The 18,514-nt window shown below is 27.6% G+C and overlaps 1 protein-coding gene across 12 annotated transcripts in view; it reads right to left on the bottom strand.

Moving 5' to 3' along the window:
• The window catches only part of LOC130672181 (sex determination protein fruitless), a 38,421-nt gene that overhangs the window by 16,658 nt on the left and 3,249 nt on the right, over nucleotides 1-18,514 (bottom strand). For 6 of the 12 annotated variants that reach the window (XM_057476558.1, XM_057476559.1, XM_057476560.1 and 3 more), the window contains exons 2-4: nucleotides 15,771-16,336; nucleotides 12,573-12,752; nucleotides 9,624-9,747 (exon numbers count right to left, since the gene is read on the bottom strand). In XM_057476558.1, coding sequence (XP_057332541.1) covers nucleotides 9,624-9,747; nucleotides 12,573-12,752; nucleotides 15,771-16,336 — 870 coding nt within the window. Of the gene's footprint in view, nucleotides 1-6,943; nucleotides 7,319-9,623; nucleotides 9,748-10,996; nucleotides 11,816-12,572; nucleotides 12,753-15,770; nucleotides 16,337-16,450; nucleotides 16,827-16,884; nucleotides 17,169-17,241; nucleotides 17,841-18,514 lie in introns of those variants that run through there. The other 6 variants (XM_057476556.1, XM_057476552.1, XM_057476555.1 and 3 more) reach the window with 6 other exon arrangements.

Raw genomic sequence — 18,514 nt, 5'->3', positions numbered from 1 at the left:
AAATACACTGAACTGGTAGTATAGTGCCTAGCAAAGGACGAATAGCAGACAAGAACCCAGAACCCAGAGCCTGGAACTCAGAGAGCGACATGAGCATCCCTTGTATCATAGAGATCCAGCCACAAGGGTGGCAGCTGAAGACCAGCCTGACCTTGTGCATCGAGTCTACTCTTTTTTCATCAGTTTACAGCTTACAGCTTACACTCAGTGGCAAACATCCACATCCACTCTTTGCCACTCGCTCTCAGCTCCGAAATAAAGGGAGTAGAGTGAGAGTAAGAGTGAGAGGGGAGTCGCCGAATAATCGAGGGTCCTGTCAGAGTAACAGAGGGTCGCTGGCAATGTGCTCTGCTGATACTTTTAGGGGGAGTTGTAAGAAGAAAAAAAGTTTAATAAAATAAAATAAAATGAGGGGTTAACTTGGAGGGTTAGTTTCCTTCCCCTAGGCAATGTTAGATGCATTTGCACTCATCATTGATCCATTCGTTCATTTTTATTTCATTTATATTTCACGTATTGATCGCTGAGGACAAAGAATTTTTTTAAATTATTCAAACTACGCTGCAAATTATTGTTATTATTATTTGAAAATTTTTTTACTCTATTCAACTCTCGCACTTGGGTAATTAGTTGAAAGCGTGTTAATTATATGTATGGCCTTTATCACGAAAATATATTACGCAGTTTATTTTATTTAAATCTTACGCTTATTTATTAATTGATCCTTTTAAATTAATCATTAAAAATATTTATTAAATTATTTCTAAGGGTCATTTTTTTGTAAAAATATATTTTCCGGTTACATAAAATATCAACATGCACAAATATAATGTTAGTGTTTAAGTATTAAGGGGGATAGCCACTGAAATTTCAAAAAAAATTTTTTTTTTTTATTAAATCAAAGTGTATATGTTCAAAAATATGTATTTAAAGTTTTATATGAAAATTCCGAATATTTTTCAAGTTGTCATTTTTGTGACAGCGCGTCAACTGACAGTTGCATCAACTAAAAACTTTAAACGCATTTTTCTCGAAACTACTTTTTTTGAACTGGTGGCATCTGTAATTTGCATAAATATCAACCGATTCGCAACTTTTTTTTTTGCCGTATTCGTCTATTCAGAAGCTAAAGTTGCACATAGGGAATTTTGAAAATTTTGATTTTTAAGATTTTTTAGGGCTGTTTGAATCCAAAAAAATGATAAAAAATAACGAAAAAATTTTTAATATGTCGCCATTTTTTTTCAAATCCAAATTTTCAAAATCCCCTAAGTGCAACGATAACCACATGCATACAGATTACAACGCCGTTTGGTTTTTTTGTTTCTGATAATCCGTTTTTGAGTTAGAGATGACACCGTGGTGGGGGAAATTTTTTTGTTGCTCCACAAAAATGCTTATAACTTTGTAACAACATGATATTTTTTAATGAAAATTTATGAGAATTATCTTCAATGTATACTTTAGAAAACAAAAAAAAACCCCGATCCCCAAATTCCTTTATTATTCCAGTCAAAAAAATTCCCGAAAATCACCTATTTTTTCGATCCTCAGTGGCTATCCCCTTTCCCTTAAAGGGGTAAAAATCGCAGCCCAAATCGCATTTAATTATTCAAATTTTTGATAAGAGATGTATAATAATAATGGTGATAAATGAATATAATAACTAATTGAAAAGGAAAGAGCAAAGCAAAGTAAGATATCTAAAGGAGGAAACAGTTTGCGGAATTTAGTCGCGATGTTGATCCTCTTATCGAGTAGCTCGAGGTAACAGTAACAGTAATAAGGGTAAGATTAAATGTGACTAAGTGGCTTATCTTGCTGAGAGAGAGACGGAAGATTGATTGTCGACTTAACGATACCGAGTATGGTATATATTGTATATGAAATACATATGTACACTGTACTTGAGACGCTAGATAACGACCGGCTCTAATTATAACTTAAAATTCATTTAAAAACGGCCTTATCAATTTGAATAAATATTTAAATGACCTTTGGGCTACGAAAAGTTATTGTTTTTTTTTTTTTTTTTTACTATTACTTTATTTGTTTATGGTGGCTTCTGTATTACCATGCAAATATTTTATTTTATATTTATAAACTATATTAGTAACAAACGTTATCTTAAATTTAAAAATATTTTATTTTAGATTATCGCGATAAAACTACAGGTCACTAGCATACGTGTTAGTAAACTAGTTATTATTATTATTATTATTATTAGTATTATTAGTAAAATAGTACATTTTGAAAAGTATTGAGCAAACTTTGTTTTTTATTTTTTAGTTTAAATTGCTTGCGTCAGAAAGATTACGATTGACATAAATTGCTCATGAAAAATATTTGTTTTTTTTTTTTACTTCATTTCTTTTGTTGATTGTTAATTTTTTTTTGTTAAGGCAACACGAGCTACAACGGAAGAGGAACTGCAGCAATGGCACGTGATATATCAAGCAAATTTATTTCACAAAAAATAATCCTGCTTTTAAAATTTTTTAAATTTGCGCGGGAATTTTTAAATTCAAAATCCCAAGTGAAAATCCTCTTTTTTGAAAATTTTAATTTTGTGTTTAATTGAGACTAGTAAATTTGAAAATGAAATTTTGAATTTACAGAATTTTTTCTGTTTGCGGAATTTTGGAAAATTTTAAGAGGTAGAATTATTTTTTGTTTCAAAATACAATTTAATTTTTTTTTATTGCGAATGAAAATATTCAGTTTCTTATAATTGACTTCATATATATTTATATATACCTGGGTAAAAATATTTGGCCAAAAAAGGGGCAAGATGGCTAAATCTGACCGAAATCTAGAATTTTAATGGAAAAGGCCGAAAATTGGCCGAAAACTTGACGAAATTTTGTCATTTTAATACAGACCGGAAATAAATTCGGCCATAGGCCTAATTTTCGACTTGTGTTCACCACCTGGGCCATTTTTCGACTCAAAATTTTTGACCTGAGTACAAATATACATTTAAAGAGAGAGAAAATTAGTTGGTTCGCATAAAAGAGGACTGAAAAATGTTTAAAATAAATGAAGTACACAAAATTTCGACTACAACGACGACAACGACGAGGTAGTTGTACAAGAGGATTATAAATTCACTTGAATTCAAGGCGACTAGACACGGTTTAAACATGAGACAGTAGAGAGTTAAGTTGTATGGAACAGAACAAGCTGAGATGAGATGAGCCAAGCTTTTATATAACATTACATTAAATACCCTTCGTATTTCATATATTTATATAGTAAAAGTAATAGTAATTATAATAATAATCTATATAAATATATTATAAATATATAAGATTTAAATGTTAGCTAATTTGTACGTTTTGCGCATTTTATAACTTAGAACTTTCCTTGATATTCAGGTTTCTTTTTTTTTTTTTTTACTATTTAATTACATAAAACTATTTTTGAACACGGATGATTATTGACATTGACTTATAAAAAGGCACCAGAATGAGACCTCAAAGAATAATCTGGAATTACGTTAGAGCCTGTGGCCTTCGGGGACTAGTTTCTCATGACTATTTCGAGTCTCTGACTCGGGGATCCTTACTCAGTCTTTCTATATATTTTTTTTTTCTTTAATTAGTTTTTTAAAAATTTTTTTTCAGAATTCAAAATTCTATTTTTTTTTTATTTACTTAAAAACAATGGGACCAAATTATTTTTAAAAAAATATCCCGACTTAAAGTCAGTGGTGATTTGTTACAATCAATGGGATATTTAAAAAAAAATATTTAGGTCAATAACCTACGTCATTAATCACAACCTATGGCGTAAAATCGCGATATTAAAATTTAAATATTCAATATTATTAAAATATAATTATATATAATACTGTATTTAAAAAATATATATATATGTATTTATGGTTTAATATAAATGTATATGTATGTATATAATATTATATGCCGCTTTCTCTGCACCGAAAGATATATCTTCCTTTTATTTATTTATTTATTTCTTTAAAAAGTATTTATATTTTTTTTTAAATTCCCGACAGTACACTAGTAGAACAAATCCATTACAAAGATGCTCGTCAAGTGAATGGAGAGAAACTCGCGATAAAAATGCGCGGTCACGGCGATGGCGATTCTACACTAGCTCTCACTAGAGAATATAGCCTCAAGTTAAAAATAAAAAATATATTTTGCGCGAAAATACTCATTATAAATTCATACAGCTCTCAACTTTTTTATTTACTTTTATTTATTACTTCCCTAAGTTAGAGGATTTTTTAATGGAATCTATTATTCAATTAAACGGTTACTAAATATTCTCATAGAAATTACTGTTATTTATTTTTGCGCACCTAGGAATTTATATTTAAATATTGTTACCACGGGGAATAAGCGAAATTTTTATCATTTCTCATTATCGGTTGGTTTTTACGTACGGAAACGCGGTATCAAGTTAAATACGGGACAAATTTATGCGATTTTTTTGAAATTACTTCCGGATAACTTCAAAATATAGATTCTGTAATAAATATCATTTTAATTTTTAGTAACTCGATGGAAATTTTATAAGAAATCTGTCGAAAAAATGAAATAATTACGCGTTGGATATTTTTTTGTACGGAAATGCGGTAAAAGTTCAAATATTCACATAAATTGAAGCAATTTTTCAAATTTTTTGTCAACTTCAAAATAGAGGTTCTATTTTAAAAAATCATTAAATTGTTATGATTAAAATTCCGAATTTGATTAAAATTTTGGAAAATTTCATAAGAAATCTATAGAAAAACTAAAATAATTACGCGTTGAATGTTTTTTGAACGGAAATGGGATAAAAGTTCAAATATTCAAATGAATTGATGCAATTTTTCAAATTTTTTTTTCTTAACTTCAAAATAGAGGTTCTATTTTTAAAAATCATTTAATTATCATGATGGAAATTCCTAATTTGATTAAAATTTCGGGAAATTTTATAAGAAATGTGTAGAAAAACTAAAATAATTACGCGTTGGATATTTTTTTTGTACAAAAATGCGATAAAAGTTCAAATATTCAAATGAATTGACGCAATTTTTCAAAATTTTTTATTTTAACTTCAAAATAGAGGTTCTATTTTAAAAAATCATTTAATTATTATGATTAAAATTTCTAATTTGATTAAAATTTCGGGAAATTTTATAAATAAATCTGTAGAAAAACTGAAATAATTGCGCGTTAAATGTTTTTTTGAACGGAAATGCGATAAAAGTTTAAATATTCAAATGAATTGACGCAATTTTTCAAATTTTTTTTTTCTTAACTTCAAAATAGAGGTTCTATTTTTAAAAATCATTTAATTATTATGATCGAAATTCCTAATTTGATTAAAATTTCGGGAAATTTTACAAAAAAATCTGTCGAAAAACTGAAATAATTGCGCGTCAGATGTTTTTTTGAACGGAAATGCGATAAAAGTTCAAATATTTAAATGAATTGACGCAATTTTTCAAATTTTTGTTTCTTAACTTCCAAATAGAGGTTCTATTTTAAAAAATCATTTAGTTATTTCGATTAAAATTCCTAATTTGATTAAAACTTCGGGAAATTTTATAAGAAATCTGTAGAAAAACTAAAATAATTACGCGTTGAATGTTTTTTTGAATGGAAATGTATTAAAAGTTTAAATACGCAATAAATTGATGCGAATTTCCAAAAATTATGTTTCAAAATAGAGGTTCGATTTAAAAAAATCATTTAATTATTCCGATTACAAATTTTGTAATGAAATTCTGTTAGAAAAAAATTTCTAATTATTTGATTAAAATTTTCGGGATTTCTACAAAAAAAAAAGTTGATTGTACGGAAACAAAAGTTAAAATGCGCAATAAATTGGCGCAATTTTTCAAAAAATAAATTTCCGAAACCCGTGAAAAAAAACCGCACTAAATAATAATCAAAATTCCCGTAAATTAAAAAAAAAAAAGAACTGAACTGCAAGATTTTCCAGCACAAAAAAAATTAACGACTAAAGAGCTTTGATATTTCTAAACAATCCGGGATTATTACAAAAAATAATGAAGCGTTTTAACGGCACAAACGTCTGGATAAAAAAATATAATATTTCTCAGATGTAATAAAACGGTGAATTTTTTTGCGCACTCGTCAGCTCATCCAGATTTAATGTCAATGCGAATACGAATGCGTACTTCAATAGTATTATAGTACGTGTAGTAAAGTACAAGTGCAAGTACAAGTACGAGCCGTAGAATAAGAAATACAGGATATTGTAAAGACGAAAGCTTCAATAGAAGCTTGTCGCATTTTACTACATCTGTATTCCGACAAAAAATACAAATACATATTTATATATATCTACAAACCCAAGATAAGTTTCCTTCCTCCACTCAATGGAAATGTACTTAGGTTTTTTTATTTAACTTTTTCGTCATACTCAACATCAACACGATTATTAAATTGTGAAATTTAATACCGCTGAATATTTTTTTTATTTTATTTACTCTATTTCACTTCAATGCGGAATTACGTTTCGCAAACAGAGAAAGAGCTTTATATTATATATTATATATGTACATACATATATATATATATATATATATATATATATATATATTTATTTACTATAAATGTATTACATTCTAAATGGTAATATGCAATTTAAATTGCTGTGAAAAATATTAAATATTTTAAAAAAAATTTTTTAAATACGTAATTATAAATTGTAAATAAAACACGCACGCTTTTATAATTAATCATTAAATGGCACTAAATAATTATAATAATAATAGTAGTAATAGTAAATAATTATCAAGTAAAGAGGTAGTCACGATAACGATCAGACTGCCATTAATTAATTATTTAAATACACGAATATTTCCTGAGTCGGATTATCAGAGTTTTCATTTTCGAAAATTTTTTTTTTAGCATCGAAGCCTTGCGCTTATAAATAAATGCGGGAATAAGACGTACGGAATGTGTAGTATGATAAATAAATAAATAAATAAATAAATATATAAATAAATAAATAAATTATCGGAGCTAAGTGAGATACGGATCGTCGGCGGCTTTTGCGAGAAAATGTTTCGCCTCCATACGCATGAAGGGAGAAATCATTGAGCCCTCGCGGATTCCATGTTTAAGTTTTATGTGTCTTTTAAGATTGTCGGACCTCGTAAGTGATATCATACAAATTTGGCACTGATATTTGTCAGGAAAATGTGACTTCATGTGTTTTTTAATGTTCGCAACACTCTTACCGCATAATCTACAACTTTCAGTACCGAGCTGCGTCTCTAATTTACTGTGAAGGTCATACTTAATGTCCTTGTCTTTTTTCGTTCCTGTTGGTCCTGGAATTCAATATTCCGGTTTACTATTTTTTATAAAAAGTACTTTCAAGTTTTGTTGCGAGGTAGAGTCTTGCAAAAATCGGCACACTTTTAACACTAAGTTCTACGTCATTCTTCTACAATGTCGCAAAAAAATAGAATAGAGAGAGAAAAGTTCGCAGCAAAGAATCAAGAATTCTTCAGATATCGAGTACTTTATATAAATATTTATAAAACTTTTTTTGTATATAAATTATTTTTGAATGAAACGGTGAAAAATTAACGCACAAATGGATACCTTGCTTTTGTAATTATTGATAAATAATTATTTAATAATCAGTGATCACACATTTCTACAGCACACATTTTCTACGTTGATCGTTTATTAATTTCCAAGTAAAAAATAATACCCCAACCTGAGATTTATAAATTTTTAAAGGATACTGAAGTCAGCTGACGAATAATAACTTTTGATTTCTTTTTTAAACATCAAATTATGAAAAAAAAATATGCAAAAAAATTGCACTTATAGTTTTTGAAATTTTCTACATGTGCATTTTTTTACTTTTTTTTTTTGTAATTTATTTGTTGAAAAAAAAATCCGAAAATTTTAACTGTCTGTTAACTTCAGGAATGATACTGAAGTTAGCCGTCTAAAAATTTTTGGTTTCTTTTTTAAACGATAAATTATGAAAAAAAAATATTCAAAAAAATTACACATATAGTTTTTGAAATTTTCTACATGTGCATTTTTTTAATTTTTTTTTTTTGTAATTTATTTGTTGAAAAAAAAATCCGAAAATTTTAACTGTCAGTCAACTTCAGGAAAGATACTGAAGTTAGTCGTCTAAAAATTTTTGGGTTCTTTTTTAAACATCAAATTATGAAAAAAAAAATATTTAAAAAAATTGCACTTATAGTTTTTTTAATTTTCTACATGTGCATTTTTTTACTTTTTTTTTTTTGTAATTTATTTGTTGAAAAAAAAAATCAAAAAATTTTAAATTGTCTGCTGACTTCCGGATCATTTTTAAAATAAATAATAATAAAACACAAATGTTGCTCATAAAAATAAAAACTAAAACAGTAACGAGTTTTTTTAAGGAGAATAAAAATGAATAAGGAGCATGCAGGAATTGCATAAGCGAGTAACATAAAGTTCATGCAAAATAAAAAGCCCGTTTTAAAAAATATAATTTTGAGTCCGTCAACCGATTATTTAAATCCAGGTAATTAATTAATAAATATATAGTATAATAATAATAAATAAATAAATAAATATATGAAATAAAGATGAGAGAAAACGATCACTCGACAAAGTCAGCCACACACAATCAACCCACGCACCAGCATCAATCACTGCCGTGTACTGTCCATTTGCATGTACATTTCTTCATTATTTTTATTAATATATATGTCTAAATTTATATTTATATATTATATTTAATAATTATTGTTGTTATTTATTTTATTTACATATATATATAGATATTTTTATGTATATTTATATTTGTGTGTTACGTTTTGAGTTGTTATATTAATATAAATAATAAAAAAAATTTTTTTTTAAATAAAATAGACTAGTGAGACAGGGAGAGAGACACTTGCAACAATTTTTTTTTTTTACCGCAACATAGCAAATGCACGATACCATCACCACAACCTACATGTTTGTATGTAATTAATATTCGATATTGGCATTTAAATATATAAGTATATATTCATATATTATTGTATTATTTATTTTATATTTAATATTAAACATAATTTTATATTTTATTATTTTTAAGGGCATTGAGATTTTATATCTATTTTTAAATTAAAAAAAAAATTAATTAATTAATTAAAAAAAAAAAAAATAAATAAATAAAATACACTCGCACTTATTAAATTTAGAAAGGGATGCTCGTCTCGTACAACTACTTATGTCACTTAATAAAAAAAAAAATCATTCCGTAAATTTCATGCATTCCAACAAAATTAACTCGTGTACTTTTGTATCAATAAATTAATTTAATTATTTTAGCGGGAATTTTTGAATTTTAGTATACGAGGATTTAATTTTGTTGGAGAAAAGTAAAAAATAAAATGATCCTGAAGTTAACCGACGTCTAATAATTTTTGGATTTTTTTTTAGACGATAAATTTGAAAAAAAGAAATATTTTAAAAAATTGCACCTGTAGTTTTTTAAATTTTCTACATGTGCATATTTTTATTTTTTATTTTTTTTGTAAATGTTTTGTTTAAAAAAAATCCGAAAATTTTGAATTGTCTGCTAACTTCAGGATCATAAAATAAAATGAAATTGAGGAAAAAAATTCTTACCATCAAGTCCGTCGAGCATTTCCGGGGGATTATGGTGCTCAGAAGTTTCCATACCAGGTACACCATCACTAAGTGCCCCCGCAGTTGGTCCTCCGTCTTCGCCTAGCATTCCGACTGGATGACCCTGAAGACAATTGCATAAATAAATTTATAAATAAAAACACATAAATAACTGACAAGTATGATTGTGATGGTAATTTAAATAATAATAATAATTATTATTATTAAAATATCAGTGATGGTTTTAAAGACAACAATTTATTGATAAATAATTACATTATTATGGTAATAATTTATAAAATAAATTACACGCATGCGCATGCCCTTAACATTATTATTTATTTATTTATAGAAAAATATGTTTTTATTGTTTTGAAATAACGTGATTATAAAGCTACATATGTGGATCCCTTTGGAATTATTCTTGTAATCCGCATTTGCAATTTTATTGATTGTTGTGACGCTTTTAAATTTACATACTGCTGAATAACCAATCAAAACTCTCGTCCTTTGGGCTATTTTTTTATTTCCTTTTTTTATTTCTATTAAAATTTTTTCCTCAATTAATTTAAACTACAATAAAATATGTGCAAATAAAATTCATTAAATCGGTAATTTAATTTAAAAATAAATTTATTTTATTACTCCTAAAAAATGGTTGATTCCCGAGTTGAATTTCGTGTTGCGCGGGAAATTTCCGCTAAAATGAGTACCCACAAGCCCAGGTTATTTTAAATATTTAAAAAGTCGTATAAGTTGGGCATTTTTTTAAAAACAGTTCCAGTAAAAATTTATTGGTGATTTACAAATAAATTAAAATTTGAATTTAATTACTCATTTATTTATCAAGTCATAAAAATAATTAAAAATATATGAAAACTGTAATCTGAGATAAATTATAAATTAATTAAAAAAATTAACAATAAACACTAGCCTCATTTATCACAAAGTTTGAGTAAATAATCTCAAGAAAAATAAACTTTTAAACTTTTCCCTTCAAACTAAACGTCCTTTGGAAATTAAATGCATACAAAATGACAACTATATAGTCCAAGTTTACCACCAAGTAAACCATAACCATAACAAAACAATAATAATAATAATAATAATAATAATAATAATAATAATAATAATAATAATAATAATAATAATAATAATAATAATAATAATAAACTCATCAAAGTAGTTAAACAGTTAAAATTAAAGAGTTATTTAAAAAAGCGTTTGCTCTAAAAGCGCCAAAGCAAACCCTCAATTCCGGTCTCTTTAAGCTACAAAGTACCAGATGCTGATGTTGATGTTGAACCGCTTCCACTTCTACCTCTATCCTCATCCCCATTCGCACCGGGATTTCTACCCCTACCCCTACCCCTTCTTCTACCTCGTACTCAATCGCCCTTATCATCATTATCTCTGGCCACACACAAATTGTGGGCTTTACATCTATCATGATGATTAACTATTTCTAATCTAAAGTTTCCATTGCCCGCGGCAAATGACGTACGTATTTCCGGCATAGTGTCACTCCATTTTCTGCAGTACTTACAGTACATTAAATTATTTATCGAGTCGTACTGCAACCACGGATAAATATCAAGCCAAGTTGGTTTGAATTTCCCGAGTTTTCTCGCGGCATTACCGCCGCTAGCCGGACGCTGAGCATGATTATGATGAGCGCTGGTGGCTTGTGCACTCGTATTACTACACAAGGTCGATTGTATAACAGATATGCCTGCTCGCGTATTTATATTTTTCCTCGGTCTAACACTTGAGTTAACGCAGAACGTTAAAGCTGATTTGCTATCATTATTATTAATGCTTTTAAAATAATTATTACTAGAGTCTACTGGGTCTGAGTTTAGGGTCAAGCTAGAGCCGCCAGGTTGATTCGCTATCGGAGAGCTGTAGGAATAAGGACTAGTGCTGACCAAAGTGGCCGTTGGCCGGCACCGAATCTCGCGGTTTTCGCGGTAACAATAATCCGGAGTAATTTGTCCGGCTAATGACAGTGACGTCAAATCATATCGATAACCGGCTCCAATGGGTTTCCTATTCTCGCGAGACATTTGATAAGAGACTGACGCGGGAAACTGATCCTCCATATTTATATTTTCCATCCGAGTTTCATCATCATCATTATCATTATCATCAATCTTCATATCATCTCTTTGATGCAACCACTCCACATTTTTCTGTCAACAGAGAAGGAAAGGATTCGTGTTTAAATAAAACACACTCGGAATTTCGACTTTAGTTTTTATAGTTAAGCCAATTTATTTTTTTTTTCAATCCCTTCCTTCCCATGTGACGCAAAAATTATTTATCTACGTCCTATAAATCTATAGGAAATGTACCGACGAAAATAACGTCGTAATAATAACAATAATAATAATAATAATAATAATAATAATAATAATAAAAAGTATGTATATGAATTGAATACGAATGACAAAATGATGATAATTATATTCAGGGCCAGCACACAGTCGAAAAAGCAGACGTAACGATAAAAAATAAATTTATGCATGAAGAAGTTTCGCACTCGTACCTCTATATATATTCGCGATGTGCAAAAAAAAAAAAAATAAGTAAAAAAAATAAGTGGTCGCGGGGTCGGGCGTAGTAGCACAACCTTTTCGAATGCTTACACAATCACGTCATGCGTCGATGACTGACTTTAACATTTATATTATTTTTTTTATTGACGAGTATTTTATTTGCAAACCCAGCGATACGAGTACGGTAGCACTTGGGAGACTTTATTATTAATAATAATAATAATGATAATAAATAAAATAGTTGCTCATGCATTTATATTTATATATATAGAGAAATATGTTTGTTTGTTAATGAAAAAATAAGCGATCGGAAAACGAAAAGATTGAAAATGTTTGCAAGAGGTTTAGATAGGAGTAAACCGTGCGGGGAAATTAACGAGCAAGTACTTACGGGGAGAGAAATGTTGTCGTGAAAATCAGGCATGTGGTGATCGAGCTCCTGCTTTATAGTCGTTTGCGCCTGAGATGACGGTGATATTGCTCGGCCTCCATCTTCTAAATCACCGCCCAGTGTATTGTTTGACTTTGGGATCACTGTAGGACTTGATTTGTAACTACATTGAGACGATGCCTGCAAATAATAAAGATAACATTTATCGTTAGTTGACGTAATTTTTAAAACTAAATATATGTACATATTTTATTACTGATATTAATAGAAGTTTAAATACAAATTTTTTAGCAAAAATTTATAAATTGTCGGAGTAAAAAATGTGATGTATTTATGGTCCTAAAGTCAGCAGATTAAAAATTTTTGGAGTTTTTTTCAGCGGTTTAATTTAAAGAAAAAAAAATAATAAAAAATTGCACATGTAGAAAATTTAAAAAACTACAAGTGTAATTTTTTCAAATATTTTTTTTTTTATAATTGATCGTTTTTTATAAAATCCAAAAATTATCGACCGGATAACTGATTCTGGTCAGCGGACAATTATAAACTTTTCGGATTTTTTTTCAGCAATGAAATTTGAATAAAAAAAAAACCAAAAAATACACATGTAGAAAATTAAAAAAACTATAAGTGCAATTTTTTAAAATATTTTTTTTTTTTATAATTTATCGTTTTTTTTTTAAATCCAAAAATTATTAGACTGGCTTACTATGATTCTAAAGTCAGCGGACATTTATAAAATTTTCGGATTTTTTTTTTCGACACTTAAATTTGAATAAAAAAAAACTAAAAAAATGCACATGTAGAGAATTAAAAAAACTATAAGTGCAATTTTTTCAAATATTTTTTTTTTATAATTTATCGTTTTTTAAAACATCCAAAAATTATTAGAGCTAATTTCAGTATCATATAAATTTTTTATATTTAAAAAAAAAATTGAGTAGATTTTCAAGTAAAAAAATGTATTTATATAATAAATAATAATTGTAATTAAAAAGTTAAACAAATAGAGTGGAAATATTTTAAAAATATCAAAGGACAGTTACAGCTGGTTTTAAAAATTTATGATAAAAAAAAAATAACTTGGTCCCATTTACAAGGACGTATTAAATTATTATTTGAAAAGCTGAGTAATCAATTGTATACATATATCAGACATACTTTTATAGCTACATAACGCCTCGTTTTAGTTAAATTTATAAAATTTTATGTAATTTACATTTTTAAACAAAAAAATATATCATTTAACATATTTATATTTTAAGCCCGGAAAAGCTAGACGATGTTGTTCAGTACATAGATATATATATAAATAAATATGAATGACTATAATGTAACATTGTCTGTTGCGGCAATTTTTCAAGGACACCGAGTATTACAAGTTGATATCTACCGGAATAAAAATAATTATCCTGTATACAAGTGCGGCATTCACAATAAAAAAATATAAAAGAATAAGACTCGAATTTCGCCGCTCCTGCGCTAAATATTTAGCCGGAGAAAGGGACCGTTTTAAAAATCTAAAGAAAAAAAGGCTAAAGAGTTTTTAAAAAATAATCATGAGTCAACGTACAAAGTATCCTAGTTGAGATCTAGGTCAAATAAAATACCTAGGACCTGGAGAAAGTTTTCGTTCGTAAGGACAATCGTCAAATTCTTGCTATCTAATAAAATATATGTGTAGATTTAACCTACGCCACTTGTTGTCTGGTTCATATATTTTTTAAAAGACTGCGGAGGCAAACGCGCGCTCACGGCCCTACTAATTAGCGATGAGAAAATAAATTAATGAGAACACAATAATAATGTGGAAAAAATATGTGATGAGAGCAATTAAGTAGCAGATGCGGTCTAGGGTTTAGAGATTATAAATATAATATTATATATTTAATTATTTTATTGCAATTAATGCTGTCTTATAAGCGCTATCAGGTGTACTACTGCGTCATAATTAATTTTTTTTTTTTTAATTAATGGGGAAAATATTTAAGATAACACCTGCGTTTTAAATAACTACTTAATTTGTAAACAAAAATATCTTTGATTGTTTTTTTTATATTTTTTGTTGGATAAAAAAAAAGCTACGGGTTATTTATAAATTTTTAAATACTTTTTAATTACTAATTAAACAAATGGGTTTTAGTGATAAATAAAATTTATATTAATTTTTTTTTTTTTACTACTAGTTAACTTTTAATAATCTAATTATTTATGAGTCATAATAATAAATAGGGAATTATTCCATTACATAATTATAAGTAATCCACGTGTTTAAAGTATTAATGTAAACTATTTTTTTTTGGAGCGGAATTATAAATATTTTTTTTCAGCTTTAAATTAAATGGGATTTTTATATATAATTTATATATTCTTAATTATAAATTATTAAAAAAATAATATTTTTAAAAAATGCACTTGTTAATTTTTTAAACGCGCATTTTTAAAATTTTATTTTATTGATTATTTATAATTTGAAATTTGAAATCCTGAAATTTGACGTTTAATAATTTTTTGATTTTCGAAAAACGACAATAAAAAAAAAAATATTTAAAAAAATTGCAGGTGTAGTTTAGTAAATTTTTTCCATGTGCATTTTTTTTCTTTTCAAATTTAATTGTAGAAAAAAAATAAAAAAATTGTCATGATAGTAAAGTTAGCAGACGTTTAATAATTTTTTGATTTTTTTTTAGACGATAGAAGACAAAAAAAAAATATTTGAAAAAATTGCACCTGTAGTTTTTTAAATTTTCTACATGTGCATATTTTTATTTTATTTTTTTACAATCGATTTCTTGAAATACAAAAATTCAAAAATTTTTAAATGTCTGCTAACTTCAGGATCATAAAATTGTCAACAGTTCGGTAGCTTCAAAAATGATACTGAAGTTAGCAGACGTCTAATAATTTTTTGATTTTTTAAAAAACAATAAACCAGAAGAAAAAAAATATTTGAAAAAATTGCATTTGTAGTTTTTTAAATTTTCTACATGTGCATATTTTTTTTTTTTTTTTTCTTCAAATTTAATTGTTCAAAAAAAAATCTAAAAATTTTGAATTGTCTGCTAACTTCAGGATCATGCTTCAAAATCACAAAAACTCGTAATCAAAAATTGAATTGTAAATTTTTCGGAGTAGAAATGAAATTATTTATTCTCGTAGATAATAATGATAATAAATATGAATAAAAAAAAAAAATACCTGAGAATCGGATAGAAAGCGTTCACTAGGAGGTCCACCGGTCATCGAGACATCGTAATTAGTTCCAGATACTTTTCGTTTTCTTTTTTCAGGATGTGGTTGTAGGTTAGGTGAGTCGGCATGCCTGGCGCTCGTCTGCGTCTGGTCCGGCTCCGGAGATGAGCTTTTGTCGTCATTGTTCTTATTATTTACACTATTATCAGTGAGTCCGCGTATCTGTAACGCCTCTGCCGTTTTTAAGAACATGGGCAGGAGATGCTGACTGACGTTTACTTCTCCCTTGTACATAAAATGCAGGAGCGCCTTCATCTCAGTGTCATTAACATCCTTGAGAAATATTATCGGATGCGGATGAATGTTTTGTAGGAATATGTTTTCAAAATATGGGCTACATGCCGAAAGTATTGTCTGATGTGCCTTGAAGGTTTCACCAACACACGCTAATGTAACATCACAAAGTGCTTCTCTCGCCAACAGTGAGCTCAACACGTCCGTTAAATTCGCTGGATGATTGTTCCACCGTAGGCAATACTGCTGGTCCATCTTGTCTATCTCCAATCCCGACCCTACAACCAAATCAACTCAACACTTGCTAATAATAAAATAAACACTACTTATTTATATAAATATATATATATATATATATCTATATCTACATATACATACACACATATACATACATATATATATTTATATCTATATATTTAATCATACATATATTTCAGCACCCGCGTTAAACTTCACTGGTTTTTAAAAATTCAAAATTTGATTATTATTATTTTTAAAAATAATTTAAACATTCGCGAGGCACAAACGTAAAAAAATAAAAAAAAAAATATATATATATATGGTTTTTAAAGACACAAATGATCCAGCTGTAGAGTATTTAGTTAGACTATCACACGACACCTAGACCAACACAACGTTCTCTACGCTTCTGCAAATGTGCCACATTGCAGTATAACTGTAAAACCCTTCAGGGTTCACGAGACACTACTATTCTATTTAAAAACATCTATTCGCATAACCTACGTCATATATTATCAAAATAAAATAACCTATATTTTTATTTAAATACAATAAATATATTATTATTTATGGATAAAATGTCTACCTGCAGTCGCTGGATTTAAATGATAATAATTTAAAAAATTTTAAAAAAACCAGATAATGTTTTTTAAAATGTCAATATTCGCGATTGCGATGCTTAAGCGCCATTGTGAAGACGAACACGAGACACAATTACGGCACACTGTAATACTGGACCGAGTTTTTTTTTTTTTTTTTTTTTTTTATTATTTTTATTTTTATTTATTTTGTTGGTCGGTTTTCTTTATGTAATTTTATTTATCTAGGATTCCCGGTGACGGTAACTAGGAACCGGAGGTGGTAATTAATTTGAATAATGAGAGGTAAGATGGGCGGTTTTATGAAAAAAATATTTTTTTTGTCATGGACGTAGACTACTCACCTTTTGCAAACTTTTTGCCATTACAACAACGCCACACGACCCTTAAACGTCCACTGCTGCCATATTACCAATACAATAATAATATTGTACTGCCACACTGCCTACGGCCTTATTTTTAAAATACTTTTGACCTTCGCGCATCTGCCGTCAGCGTGAGCTACTGATGGCGGTAATGATCAACTACTGGGTTACTTAAACTATAGTATTTTATACAGTTTAGTTTGAGAAATGTATATCTATATATCGTCTCTCAGGAAAATATAACATTTCGTGGTGTAGGTTTTGTGTGGTGGCCCTACTTAACTTGTCGGATACGAGCGGAGCGAGGGATTCGCCGATTGCTGCGCGGGAGATTCAAACTTCCCACGTGTCGGGTCACAACACTATCGATTTTTACAACTGTTATTATATTATGCTTCAAGTACTCGTGTTCCAAGTCTTTTATGAATGTTTTATTTTTTATCTTCATGGAGGTTTCAAGTCCGAAGTGTCGCCCATTTTTGACACTTGGTAGTAAATATTTTTTTTAGTTTACGGATTACAATTAAATGTAACTAATTTTGTTACTCTGAATAACATTTTATTTAATTAGCATTTGAAATTTTGAAAACGAGTCTGGAGTTTAATTGAATTTAAATTTAAATTTAAATTGAGATTTTAAATAATTTTAAAAAAACTTTTTTTTTTTTACATAAAATTATTAAAATTTTTGTCGAAAATTCAAAACAAAAAATATTTCTTGTGCCTAAAAATCTTTTTTTTTATGACAGTAAAGTTAGCAAACATTTGAAATTTAAATAAATTTTTTTTTTACAGATATATAATAAAAAAATGATACTGAAGTTAGCAGACGTTTAATAATTTTTGGATTTTGCTTTAGACGATAGAAGATAAAAAAAAAATATTTGAAAAAATTGCACCTGTAGTTTTTTAAATTTTCTACATGTGCATATTTTTATTTTTTTTTTACAATTGATTTATTGAAATATGAAAATTAAAAAATTTTTAAATGTCTGCTAACTTCAGGATCATATAAAAAAAAAAATATTTCTAAAAAAATACACATGTAGAAAATTTAATAGACTATACGTGCAATTTTTCAAAATATTTTTTTGTTATAAAAAATCCAAATATTGTAATTTTTTTTTCTATGATCTTGAAGTTAGCGGAAATTAAAAAATTTTCGAATTTTTTTTTCAACGATTTAATTAAAAAAAAAAAAAAAACCAAAAATATGCGCAAGTAGTAAATTTAAAAAACTAAAAGTGAAATT

The sequence above is a fragment of the Microplitis mediator genome, chromosome 7 (genome assembly GCF_029852145.1).
Source record: "Microplitis mediator isolate UGA2020A chromosome 7, iyMicMedi2.1, whole genome shotgun sequence".
In the NCBI taxonomy this organism is placed as follows: domain Eukaryota; kingdom Metazoa; phylum Arthropoda; class Insecta; order Hymenoptera; family Braconidae; genus Microplitis; species Microplitis mediator.
The sequence above is the reverse complement of the archived record's forward strand: the minus strand, read 5'-3'. Positions and strand labels throughout refer to the sequence as shown.